The sequence below is a fragment of the Cucumis sativus genome, chromosome 6 (assembly GCF_000004075.3).
Source record: "Cucumis sativus cultivar 9930 chromosome 6, Cucumber_9930_V3, whole genome shotgun sequence".
NCBI lineage: Eukaryota > Viridiplantae > Streptophyta > Magnoliopsida > Cucurbitales > Cucurbitaceae > Cucumis > Cucumis sativus.
The window spans coordinates 6,765,910-6,779,274 of NC_026660.2; the positions used below are offsets into that span (position 1 = coordinate 6,765,910).

Sequence of the window (13,365 nt, forward strand, 5' to 3'; positions counted from 1 at the left end):
TTCTCCTCAACTTAACCTTATAATTAATTTTCAAACGATTATATGAGACATTGCAAATCATACACAGACAACAATAATGGTCACATGGATTTTTTAATTTAAAAAGAAAAGAGTTTAGGCTGTGTTCATCATTTAAATATCATATCATATCCTAAAATTCTTTAGTTTTTCTTTTATGGTTATATACAATTAAGCTTAAATTTAGAAGAAGAAAAAATCAATGATATTACACAAAAGCACACACAAAAAATTATGGCTAATTATTATTTGGTAGACAAAAAAAAATAGACAGAAATAGATTACAAATTAGTGAGAAAATAAAATGTATTCAAAGACTCAATATATATATATCATCAATCTAGTTACTTCTTGGTGTTAGAAATCAAATTATTTTTTCTATTTAGTTATTTTGTAACCACAATGCTCCATCTTTGATATGTTTGAGTTGAAAAGTTTTCCTCTAAGCTCTCTAGCTCGTTTGTTGCTATCTTGGAGCTATTTTGACAATAAGAGGGTTTTTGTTTGTGATATTATTCTCTCCTTTGCAGTGTGACGGTGGTGGTCCTGATGGTCCTCTTCTTTTTCTCACTACCGCCCTATGGTTTGTTTATAGTTGACTTTCCTGCTTCTATGAGCTGCTTTTCGCAAGCCCCCTCTGAGGTGTTGAAAAAGATGTCAACTTAGTTAAAATTCCTCTTCATCCTCTAGTACTGTGTGTTATGAACACATAGTAGTTAACATTGATATTAAGATGGCACTTGAATCAAATTATCAAGTAGATCACAGTAGATGAATAGAGAATAATAAAAACCGAAACGATGTAAAAGCAATATAAAAAAGGACCGAAAATTAGTTTGAATAATAATAATAATAATATATAATTGAAATAGTGTGCTCTCACTTTGCATGATTGTACTTTGAACAGCATCTCTATATATTAAACCCTAAATAGACACACACAAAGAAGAAGTTTTGATGAGATGTTGAAGAATGGGCAACCATTTTGCATTAACACATATCACCAATAATACCCCATGCATCCTTTTTCTTTTTCGTTGGTTCACCCCCTTATTCAACTAATATGCATAAATGTATTGGTCCTATGATATGGTATTATTTAATACAACACACTAACTTTACCAAACCAAAAGGGGGCTCCTTAGAAAAGTTAAAATGTTGTTATTATTATTATTATTATTATTTAAATGTATGGGATAGATATATATAACCAACAAAAGCAAGGACAAGGATGCCATTCAACATTCATTATTAGATGTGTGTATAATATATGTGTGAATATATATGTGTGTGTGTACAAATTTAATGGGTCATGTTATGTTATTATGTCACTAGGTTCATAGCTACTTAATTAATGAGGCCTATACTTAATTAGTTCTATATATATATGTGTGTGTGTAAACTTCTTTATTACTTTGGGAAATGTTCCTCTGCAATTCAATTACTTGAAGACAACTGTATTTGTATCGATAATTTACTTTCTGCTTTTAAAATTATGAACATGCAGCTTTATGTATATATATATATATATTTGTTAAAAAAAATGATTTTCGTCTTTCAAACTTTTAATTTTAATCCATTTTAAAATTAATAATAATTATTACTAGTTTGTATTATTTTTTTAAAACATTTTTACTATAAATTTTAGTAACTTAGGGAAATTATTGTGAATGATACTAATTCTGAAATGGTTCAACAGGTTTATAAAATATAGCCAAATTTTAGACTTTATTTATTTATTATTTATATTTAGAAAAATTTATATTGATAGAATTTGAAATTTTAATATTATTTTTTTTGTTTGTTTTTCTATCTTTGAAAATAAAAAATAATTTTAAATAATGTATTTTTTCTAACATGATAGTTATCATTTATTTACAAAACAGAATAATTAATAAACTAAAATTTAAATTTAATCGACATACACTAAATATTTATGAATATAATAAAATATCATTATATATATTATTTTTACTAAATAGTAAAAATTAAATGAACTAAAATGTTTTTAAAATTAATTTTCTATAGCAATTGTGATATTTTACTCTATTATAAATATTTTTAATAATTTTAACCTATATATTAAAAAAAAAAGTTAAATGAGCTAAGATTGAAGCATAGGATTCTCACTAAACTGTTTTCAACTTATGGGAAGACGTTTATTTATTTAGACTTAAACCTTAAGACTCTCATACAATTATACTCATTGAAAAAGAAAGTACATCGTTTGGTTGGTATAGACAGTAACTTTTAATATTTTAATATGACTTTTTTAAATTATATAGTTTTAAATTTTCAGGATCTCTGATCTCGATTTATTTTATGTTGCCTTTTAGACTCAAAGCGCTATACTACTTAACGTTGTTGATTTTTTTATTTTGAATAAAATATTATCTTTGCATGCATTCACTTTATAAATGGTTAAAATCTATTAGAATAGTTACTCGTGGATGATATATCTTTCTACTTAACCAAATAACTAAACCTAATATTGGATAATTCCATTATTTAACACTTCATTGTGATTTTTGGAAACTAAGTTAATAAACAATTACTCGTTTGTTTTGTTATATCTACTATATAGAACCTAATTGGTAATATTTTTCTTGAAAATCATGGTTGTAGACATTATATTAAAGTTTCATTTTGACGTACGTCATTTAACTTTTGTAAGTGTGTATTAAATTAATGAATCACGCTTTGAAAAATTCAAAAGTTTTAAAATTTGATTAAGTGTTTGGTTAGAAAGGATGAAAACCTTTCGAAAAATAATATGGTGTGAAAAATAATTACAAACTTCCAAAATAAAATCGAGTGGTTATCATATGGAATCAAGGGATCAACGTAGGCATTCAAACACGTTGGATTGATTTTTTTAAAAAAAATTATGCGTAGTTATAAACATTATTTCCAACTAGATTTTCTTTTTATTCTAAAAAGATAAGCTATTGCTGCTTTTAAAAGATGTTCATATTTATGAGCATCTTTGAAATTTATTTTTCCAAGTTTTTAGATTCTTATAGAATTAGATTTCATTTTTAGTAATTTTTTTTTTCAATTTTCAATTGTAAATTTTATTCTTCAAAATTATATGTATGCATGTATATACTTTTCAACTATTCAACCAAAATCAGTGTCATCGATTTTCATAAGTGCAATATTCTTTTATTTTAACTTATATTATGGATCATTTAAAATGATTTCCCACAATAATTAACAAATATTAATTTTAGAGAGGAAATTAAATATAATATTTTAAACCATTATTTAAAAACCAAAAATATCAACCATTATTTTAAAGAGTTTTTTTTTTTCAAAAATAGAAACCACTATAAACAGAATTTATTAAACTTAACTTTTTCTTTTATAAATATTTTGTACTTTGACAAATTTTCTATATTTTTTTTTGGAAGCTTTTTTAAAAATAGCAAAAATAAATTATGATAATAGAATTTATGTCACAACATTTTTTAAATTTGTAAAAGTAGTCAATTTAAAAGGAATGACTCACTGATAGTTCTATGATTATTTTATGATAGCCTTATGATTACCATTTGATAGTCGTATGATATAACTAATTTTTTCATATTCGTAATATGCAAAAAATTGGTGTCGTGAGTTTTTTTTTTAAATTTTTGTCATTCGAAAAGACAAAAATTTAAAAGAAGATCTTAATTAATGTATTTAGAACCGTTCCAAAAATTAGTAATTTTTAGAAACATTTTTTAAATAGCAAAATAAATTAAAATATTTACAAAATTATAGCAAATTTTTTGGATTCTATCACTATACCACGTCAACGACTATCTATGATAAAATTTGTTATAGGTGGTAACTATTTTGTAAAAATCTATTCTTTTTTTAAAAAATTCTAATTTTTATTTAAAAGATACTTTAAATATAAAGTTTTTATATGTTTTTCTCTTTTATTTGGTTTTATAAAATTGATGGTAATAAAAAGTGCTTAATAATGAATAAATTTGATGTGGTTCTTTTTGGTACCAATTTATGGTCCCTTGTTAGGAAATGTTATTGAAAATAAGCATTTTTATTCTTCTAGCAAAAGTCTAAATTTTGAGCATTAAAGTAAAAAGTTCTTCATAACAAAAAGCCCTCTTCTCTCTAATATTAGTTCTATAGCATTATAAGTGATTATTTATGTACTTTCTGCCCAACTCTTTGGGGCAAATAATACTCACTAAAAAAGAGTGCTTAATTAAATGTTTCTCTTATACTTTTCTTTAAAAGTACTTCTATAGTTTCTTTTAATACAACTCATCTTTTGTAGTCTCTCATGATTGAATTAATTTTAGCCTTCAAAAGTATTCAACTCTCCTAAATCTACTAAAAAAAAGTAGTATTGTATGAACAAGTTTGGATGGGAGAGAAAGCATATATTAATTAGTAAATTAAACACACATATATATATGTGTATGTATATATATTCATAGTGCATGTCCACATGAGCATATAACTTAAAAATTATTAACATGTAATTCACAACTCGATTATAAATTCAAATCTCTATATCTATATTTTGTAGTGTACTAAGAAAAAGGAATAAATATACAAATTGGGTAGATAGAGAAATTATTAAACTAAAAGATACCATAAAATATATACTTTTAACAATAATATTTTAGGATTTTACTTTTTAGGCTATACTAAGTGAATTAAAGTGCTTAAACATCTAACTTAAACCTCTAAAATTTGTATTAATTTTATGTTTAGGTTAATTAATCTTTTCAAAGTTGGTTAATCATGGTGTTTAAAGTTGTTTTGGGTGAGGAATAAAAGTGGTCTCACATCAATCACTTGGTAATATTTGATTGTAATTTTATTATTTGTTTCAAAATGATTATATTTTCATATTAGAACATTTTCAAAATATACGAAAATCTATAATAAAAAAAAAACAACTTTTGCCATATTTAATTTGTAAATAATTTGTCTTCGGGTGGAAATTTAAACGATACAAATGTTAGTTAAACTAAGTTTATGTTGACAAAATTAATCAAATTCTTTATAGTTTATTTGAAAATTTTACTATATTTTGTAAACAGTTCATTTTTTTGGATCAAAATATTTACAAAATAATATGACAAATATTTCAAATTCTATCAATAATAAATATTGATAAACACCAATCTAACTTTTATCCATGCTTTTAGAACTGTTCAAAATTCTATAAACACTATAGAAGTGTCTATCCTTCATCAAATAAAATCTTTTATTCGTTTTAAATTATATAAAAACTTTTTAATTATATTTTGTAAATATTTTTTGGAAAGTTTTATTAGTTTAAATTTTCATATAGTACAGGGAAGAACAATGAATGAGATTTAAGTTAAAGCATGCCATGATTGCATGTTGATTTAGGGGGATTATTTTATGTTTTCTTTAATTAGTCAAAAGATTTTCAAATGAAGTAAAGCATAAAGGCTAATTATAATTAGAAAACTAATAATTGTCTTTTTTTCTATAAAAAAAAAACCCTAATTTCAAATTTCAAAACGAATAAGCCTTTAATTTGTAGGCTAATAGGATTCAAAAGATATTTTTTAGTGAAAACATTGATTTCCACACATTTTAGGATATCTATACATTTAATTGACAAAAAAAAAAAAAAAAACTCAAAATAGTTTTAAGGAAATGAAAATATGATTACATATTAGCTAAAGAAAAAAAAAATAATAAATCAAGTAAAAAATAATAGAGAGGTTCTAAAAATAAAAAATTTGAAAAGAGTGCATAATATATATATTTTTTTTTAAATTATGGATTATCTCAATTCATTTAAAATAAAATTGGATCTAAAAATGATGTTTCCATTCCAAAATATATAACGAGTGTTATATACAAGATGAGTAAAAGGAACGACTCACTAAGATAGAAGTAGAAGAGCGAGGGTTGAGATCAAAAGTTTTCCAAATTCTTTTGAAAAAAGACATGTTTGGTTCAGTAGATACACCAGAACATCTTCACCTCACCGAATAAACACATCTAACAATCCATAATAGGGCTAAAGGTAAGCCCAAAACAAGGCATAGGAAAAATAGTTCTTACAAAAAGCATGAAGATTAATGGCAATGGTAGTAGATGATTGTAGTTTTTGTGAAACCAACAATTAGTAAGAGTGCAACCATCTTTCCAAAGATTAGCAGAGTTTTTGTTGACATCAACCCTAGAAGTACGATTGTTTATTTCTTTCCATAGGGTCCATAAGGTGTTAAAGATGATTTTATTTTTGTGGCTAGGAAGTTAACTTCTTAATCATATATATAGGTCTTTGGATATCCTCTCTGCTAGTCTGCCAAATGAGTTTTGTTGTTCTACGATCCTCCCAAAATGAAACTTAATTCTAATCTATTGTATATCTTTCTAGTTATAATGGATCTCATAATTAATTAATATGAAATTCAAATTTTCCTCAAAAGAAATGACTTGCTTCAACGTTTTTCTCACTAAAAATGGATATATTCATTCATATATGAATGAATGATAATAGATATCATTGAATCAATAAATATGATGTAAATCTAGAAAAAGATGGACAAGGGATTCAATAAATGATGGTAATCATTTGAATAAATATTCATTATCTATCGATGAAACTTGTCAAGACTAAAAATGTATATATATAGTTTGGTAAGCTTCTAGACTAATATATTGAGTTAGAAGGGTTGATAGGGAATCTCAAATGATTACACCCTTCACTTTTATATGGTTAGAATGAAATTTTAGTTCAAATTATGGTTGAATCTACCACTTTGAATGATTAACTACGAGACATTGCTAATTGCTATAGGTTAGGGAGCAACGTATATTTGAAACCTAAATTTTATGATTATGAATCAAAAGTTTGGAAGAATGAACTATAGAGATCTCTCTAATACAAATTTATTCTTTTCAATGAATTACTATATTATATTATTTATGCCACATATAATATATATGATTATATGTCGTTCATAATTTTTAGGTCATTCAAATGAATTATACCATTGACCTTTTTGTTAATTTCCAAGAGAAAACAAAAAAAATTCATTTTGTTGGTTAAGAAGGCCAATAAGCAAAAGGGCAGATGATGAGTTCCATCAAAACATTGCAAATGAACACTTTATATCTATACCTAACAATAACCTATCCCTTTGAAAACAAGGCACCCTAAGCCTTAACCCTCACATTTATCTCTCACACCCACCCTTTCAAAAAAATTACTTATCATTTACCCTTCTTTTCTAATCATTTATTACACTAAATAACCTACCAATATTCAAACTATCATTATCATTTACGTTAAAGCTGTCAAAGCTATCAACGTAGCTTAACTTAACTGACATATATAGTTATAGTGTTTTTTTTTTTTTGCGTACTAAGTTTGTATAACAATTAAATGGTAGAAAGATTCAGATTACAGACCTCTGTCGGATGTCAGTTGAGTCAAGTTGAGTCAAATTCTTGTTGACATGTAGTTTGTGTTCGCAACAGAAAAAACTATGCAGTTTAAATTTTCATACTTCAAAGTATACGTTAGTAATTGATAGAAAAAATATTTTTATAGTCGTACTAAGAGTTAGTTTTCATTTTGTTTTTAAAGAAAATTAATTTCACATAGAACTAACTTGAAAAGTTAAAGAAAAAATAGGACTAATTAATTGTTTTTGGCTTAAAACTATTCTTCTCAATCTTTATAACACAATCACATTTTTCTTACTAATTAACTTCTTACTATACACATGAACTTAATTCTATCACAAAATTTTCTTCATACATTTTCCTCACTAATCTCTCTCAATCAGCACTCTCTCACTTATTTTATTTATTATTATTCTTTAATACAAACTTATTTTTATTTATTTAATAAAAAAGTAACCCATAACTTTACTATTGGTTCCATAAACTAAAATATCTCGTACTAATGAAAATATTATTGTATTCACTCATATAACAATAACCATCTTTAGAACTTTGATCGTAGTTGCAACAATTAATTGACTGCATATTAAATCATTCATATGAAAAAAAGAAAAAGAAAATACTACCGATATGTACTATATCGTCTATCTCTTTGAGCTATAGTTCAATGTTTGAATAAAAGAATTGACAAGTTTTGAGGGGGTCGTGACCCTCACTCCTTATTTGATCCAAAACGTCCATTAGAGCCACATAACTAAATAACATAGATTTGATGTGTTATTAAGTCCACAAATCTACATCTTACTCGAAACATCCCGTTAGATATTTAAATCAAGGTTCCCACTAGTTGCACTAGTTGTATTGAAGAAGATGTACAAATAAATAAAACAAAAAAGTCATACTCAGGTGTGAGTACGTCACACACACACACCAACAAAGTTACCATTATTTAACAAAGACCATTTCTTCCAAGGAAGAAACTAAAAAGCAAAGCCATTGTAAGATATGTAGTAGTTGAACACTCCTCATCCCCATTCCTTCTTCCAATGGAAACATCTCATCTAACACCAAATCCCATTTCCCCTTTTTTCTATAAACAACAACACAGCCGATCACCTGTTCGATCAATTGCTGCCCACAAGCAAAAAAAATCCAAATGAATTATCCAATAACTCTCTCAAACACCCGCTTAATCTTCTTCAAATGTACTCGATGGCAACTAGAAGAAACCTTAGACAAATTCTCCTGCCCATTCCATTACTACTGCGACACCATTTACCCTGGCGATTACCCTCCTGCCATTGATTTACTCGTCCTTATCTTCACAGCAACCACTTACCTCTCCACCCTTTTGTTCATGCTACTCGACATGTCGTCAAATCGTGGGAAATTCTGTTTTGATCAACCCAAGAAGTTCCTTTTACCATCTGGGCCATTTTCACTTCCGGTTTTCTTATTTGTATTAGCTAAAGGCCATCGCATCAACACCCTTTTCCCTCTATTCCTAATGGGTCCTCCAATTCTTCAATTAATTTACATCTCTGCTCTCACATTCGACAATGGAGCTGATAAAGATATTAAGTATGTGTTCTTTGAAGCTTCAACAATGTCGGGGATTCTTCATGCTAGCTTGAATTTAGACTTTGTGATTCTGCCTTATTACACAGGTTTGGATGCTTTGATCGGGAGTAACTTTTCTGGGGAATGCACATCATGTGTTTGTAGAAATGCCCCACTAGTAGTTGGAGGTAGATTTGTGTCTTATAGAGGTTGGTCGAGTACTACGTTTGTGATTGTTTGTGTTTTGTGTATGAGGATTGTGAGTCGGGTGGCAGGGAATGAGGTGGTGAGGAAAGTTGTGGCGTTGAAATGGTTGTTGGAAGGGTTGGGTTGGGTTCTGATTACATGGGATTGTGTTTATTTGAGTGCAAATTTGGGAGCGGAGAGAAGGGAATTGCAAGGGGTTGTTTATGGTTGTGTGTTTGGTTTGGTATTCATTCATGTGATCAAATTGTTGAGGAGGTGGCAACTGATGTATTGTATAAGGAACTATGATCAATTGGATAAAGTGTAAATACATTGGTGGGTTTTCTTTTGTTTGTATATAAGGAGAATGTTATTGTTTTGGTTGCTTTGTGAAGTTGTTGAAGCTCTCCTTGCTGTTTTCTAAATTCATTAAAACAAAGTCTTCCTCTTTTTTTAATTTCATCATTCGAATTTATTCCAATTCTATCTTTAGTTACACGAACAACTAGTTTCTAGTACGATTTTCTTTGAGTAATATTACTAATTATGATTGAACAATTTTATAGACTTGATTATATAAATAATACTCTTAACTTTGTACTAAAAATATTCCGAGATTTTAAAAGTTTCTATTAAGATACTTGAACTCGTAAAAGAATCCTAAAAATACTTTTATTGTAATATAGGTAAACAAAGAAAGTACATTTTTTTTAAATGTATTTTAAGCATGAATATATGGCTTAAGGTTTCCAAAAATAAGTTTTATAAAATGTCATTACCGTTAGCATAAGGATCAAAATATTTTCACTGCTTTACACCTCACCACCTCCGTCGCTCTTTAAATAAATATTCAAGATTCTCGACAGAAGCAACCAAAATAAAAATAAATGAGTGTTTATTTCGAGAATAATAAAAAGAAAAAGGTAAAAAAAAATAGTAAATTTAACCAAATATTTACTAAAATAAGATTTTGCTATAAATAGTTTATATTTTTTTATTAGAAATATTTTTTAAAATAGTAAAATATTTTTTAAAATAGTAAAATAAATTAAAATATTTAGTTATACTAAAATTTTGAATTCTATCTATAGTTAGATACATATTATGAATATAAAAAATATGACAAGTAATTAGTGATGATATATGATTATTAAAGAATTATTAAAAAATTATCGATTTTTAAAAGATGAATGTTGATTAGTAAAGAGAGAGAAAAACCCTAAAACCCGAATGAAATGAATCCAACTAATAACATATTTCTTCCAATTGCTTCTCTTCTTGATTCATTTCTCCAACTTCCATTGAATTTCTTAATCCTCCATTGTCTAATGCCAATCCAATGCGCCATGGAAGAACAAGAACTTGCTTCCTTTCCATAGAATCACATTCAAGAACAGCTTCAACTCTCTCTCACTTATCCCATCTCCTCCTCCTCGCTTCCATTACCAAAACCCTTTCTGAATCAGGTACTCGAACTCTCCAACACCATTCTCTTCCAATATCACATCCTCTCCTCCTCCAAATCCTCCATTCCCGATCTCTTAATCCCTCCCACAAGCTCGATTTCTTCAAATGGTGTTCTCTCGCCCCCAATTTCAACCATTCTCCTTCCACATATTCCCAAATCTTCCATATCCTCTGCCGCTCTGGCTACCTCCATGAGGTTCCCCCTTTACTCGACTCAATGAAACGAGACGGTGTCTCTGTTGATTCTCACACTTTCAAGGTTCTTCTCGACGCGTTTATCAGGTCTGGTAAATATGATGCTGCCCTTGAAATTTTAGACCATATGGAAGATTTGGGAACTAGCTTGGAACTTAACACCTACAACTCTGTTCTTGTCGCTCTACTAAGGAAAAACCAGGTGGGTTTGGCTTTGTCTATTTTCTTTAAGCTGCTTGATGGGTTTAATAATGGTGGGCAAGTTGACTCTGCTGCTACTACTTTTCATTTCTTGCCCAATTCACTTGCTTGTAATGAATTGTTGGTTGCTCTTAGGAAATTAGACATGAGGGTTGAGTTCAAAAAGGTTTTTGACAAGCTTAGAGCAATTGAATCCTTTGAGTTTAGTGTATATGGTTATAATATATGTATTTATGCTTTTGGATGTTGGGGATATCTGGATACTGCTCTTTCCCTGTTTAAAGAAATGAAGGAAAAGAGTTTAGTTTCGGAGTCGTTCAGTCCAGATTTGTGTACATATAACAGCATTATTCATGTGCTCTGTTTGGTAGGGAAGGTTAAGGATGCACTTATTGTGTGGGAGGAACTGAAAGGGTCAGGTCATGAGCCTGATGCCTTTACTTATCGTATCATAATTCAGGGTTGCTGTAAGTCTTGCCGAATGGACGATGCAACTATGATTTTTAATGAAATGGAGTACAATGGATTGATCCCAGATACTATTGTGTATAATTCTCTCCTCAACGGGCTATTTAAGGCTCGGAAAGTTACTGAAGCATGTCAACTTTTTGATAAAATGGTGCAAGAAGATGTAAGAGCTTCTCCTTGGACATACAATATTCTAATTGATGGATTGTTTAGGAATGGAAGAGCTGAGGCTGGCTACACTTTGTTCTGTGATTTGAAGAAAAAGGGTCAAATTGTGGATGCTGTTACTTACAGCATCATTATATTGCAGCTGTGTAAAGAGAGATTGCTTGAGGAAGCACTACAATTGGTTGAAGAAATGGAAGCAAGAGGCTTTGTTGTTGATCTTATTACTATAACATCTCTTTTAATTGCAATGCACAAGCAAGGCCAGTGGGATGGGTTAGAGAGGCTGATGAAGCATATTAGAGAAGGTGATTTAGTCCCCAATGTTCTCAAATGGAAAATTAACATGGAATATTCAATCAAATATCAGAAAAATAAAAGGAAAGACTTCTCATCTCTGTTCTCTCCAAAGGAGGACTTGAGTGAGGTTATTAGTTCAAGAGCTTCTTCTGCTGCAAAAGTTAATATTGACAACAGTTTTGAAAACACAGAAGAAAGAGATATGGATAGTTGGTCGTCATCCCCATACGTAAATCGTTTGGCTAATCTTGCGAATTCTACCAGTGACATTTTGCAACCATTCTCTATAAGGCAGGGGCGACGAATCCAAGAAAAACAGGACAACTCATTCGATATCAATATGGTTAATACATTTTTGTCTATTTTTCTTGCAAAGGGAAAATTGAACTTAGCATGTAAGTTGTTTGAGATCTTCAGTGATATGGGTGTCAACCCAGTGAAGTACACTTACAATTCAATGTTGAGTTCGTTTGTGAAGAAAGGCTACTTTCACCAGGCATGGGGTATATTTAACGAAATGGGCGAGAATGTATGTCCAGCCGATATAGCCACATACAATGTGATAATTCAAGGACTCGGGAAGATGGGGAGAGCGGATCTTGCAAGTTCTGTTCTGGAAAAGCTAATGGAGCAGGGTGGCTATCTCGATATCGTAATGTACAACACCTTGATTAATGCACTGGGGAAGGCAGGTCGAATGGATGATGTAAATAAGCTTTTTGGACAGATGAGGAACAGTGGGATAAACCCAGATGTTGTCACTTTTAATACACTCATTGAAGTTCATAGCAAAGCAGGTCGGTTAAAGGATGCTTACAAATTCTTGAAAATGATGCTGGATTCAGGGTGTTCCCCAAATCATGTCACGGATACAACTTTGGATTTTCTAGGGAGAGAGATGGAGAAAGCGAGGTATGAAAAAGCTTCAATCATACGTGATAAAAACAGTTCTTGATTTTCCTGTGTAGATTAGTCTATCTGATTTTGTTGTGAATTAATAAGTATAAAAGTCGGTCTAATTTATTTGATCGAGTAATTTTCATGTTCTTGTATGTTCTGTTTTGACCTTCCAATACAGGAATAAGAAAGGGTAAGAGATGAGCAAGTTCAGAAATGCTCATGTTTGGCAAAACTAAGTTTAAAAAACTAGGCTCGTAGTAAATAAATCTCATATAATATACCACAAGACATACTTAATACGCTACGAATGTACTGTTGATATTCACTTTGATACATTAATAATCACTTGATACTCTTCTAATAAACACTTAATACACACTTGATATACACGTAATATACAACAGATTTTGAATATTTGTTAAAGGATTGAAAAAGTAAATTATATATTTATTGTGAAAATATAAACTAGCACAGGTTAATGCAACT

General features: G+C 29.1%; 2 protein-coding genes across 3 annotated transcripts; both read left to right on the forward strand.

Annotated features, from left to right (window-relative positions):
* Nucleotides 1-8,385: 8,385 nt before the first annotated feature.
* Nucleotides 8,386-9,640, forward strand: LOC101220906. The gene has a single exon (XM_004140585.3). It carries the CDS (start codon nucleotides 8,594-8,596, stop codon nucleotides 9,509-9,511), a length of 918 nt encoding a protein of 305 aa, XP_004140633.1. The 5' UTR covers nucleotides 8,386-8,593; the 3' UTR covers nucleotides 9,512-9,640.
* A 782-nt stretch (nucleotides 9,641-10,422) lies between these two features.
* Nucleotides 10,423-13,111, forward strand: LOC101214395 (pentatricopeptide repeat-containing protein At4g01570). Of its 2 annotated transcripts, XM_031887834.1 has the most exons (2): nucleotides 10,425-11,047; nucleotides 11,423-13,111. In XM_031887834.1, the coding sequence occupies exons 1-2, from the start codon at nucleotides 10,523-10,525 to the stop codon at nucleotides 12,932-12,934; spliced, it is 2,037 nt and encodes a 678-aa protein (XP_031743694.1). In that variant the 5' UTR covers nucleotides 10,425-10,522; the 3' UTR covers nucleotides 12,935-13,111. The 2 variants fall into 2 exon arrangements, with proteins under 2 accessions (XP_004140525.1, XP_031743694.1); XM_004140477.3 differs by having other exon boundaries at nucleotides 10,423-13,111.
* The last annotated feature ends 254 nt before the right edge of the window (nucleotides 13,112-13,365 follow it).

Bases quoted from the DNA above. Each gene is read 5' to 3' on its own strand.
- LOC101220906 (XM_004140585.3), top strand. From the start codon at position 8,594: ATGAATTATCCAATAACTCTCTCAAACACCCGCTTAATCTTCTTCAAA.
- LOC101214395 (XM_004140477.3), top strand. From the start codon at position 10,523: ATGCGCCATGGAAGAACAAGAACTTGCTTCCTTTCCATAGAATCACAT.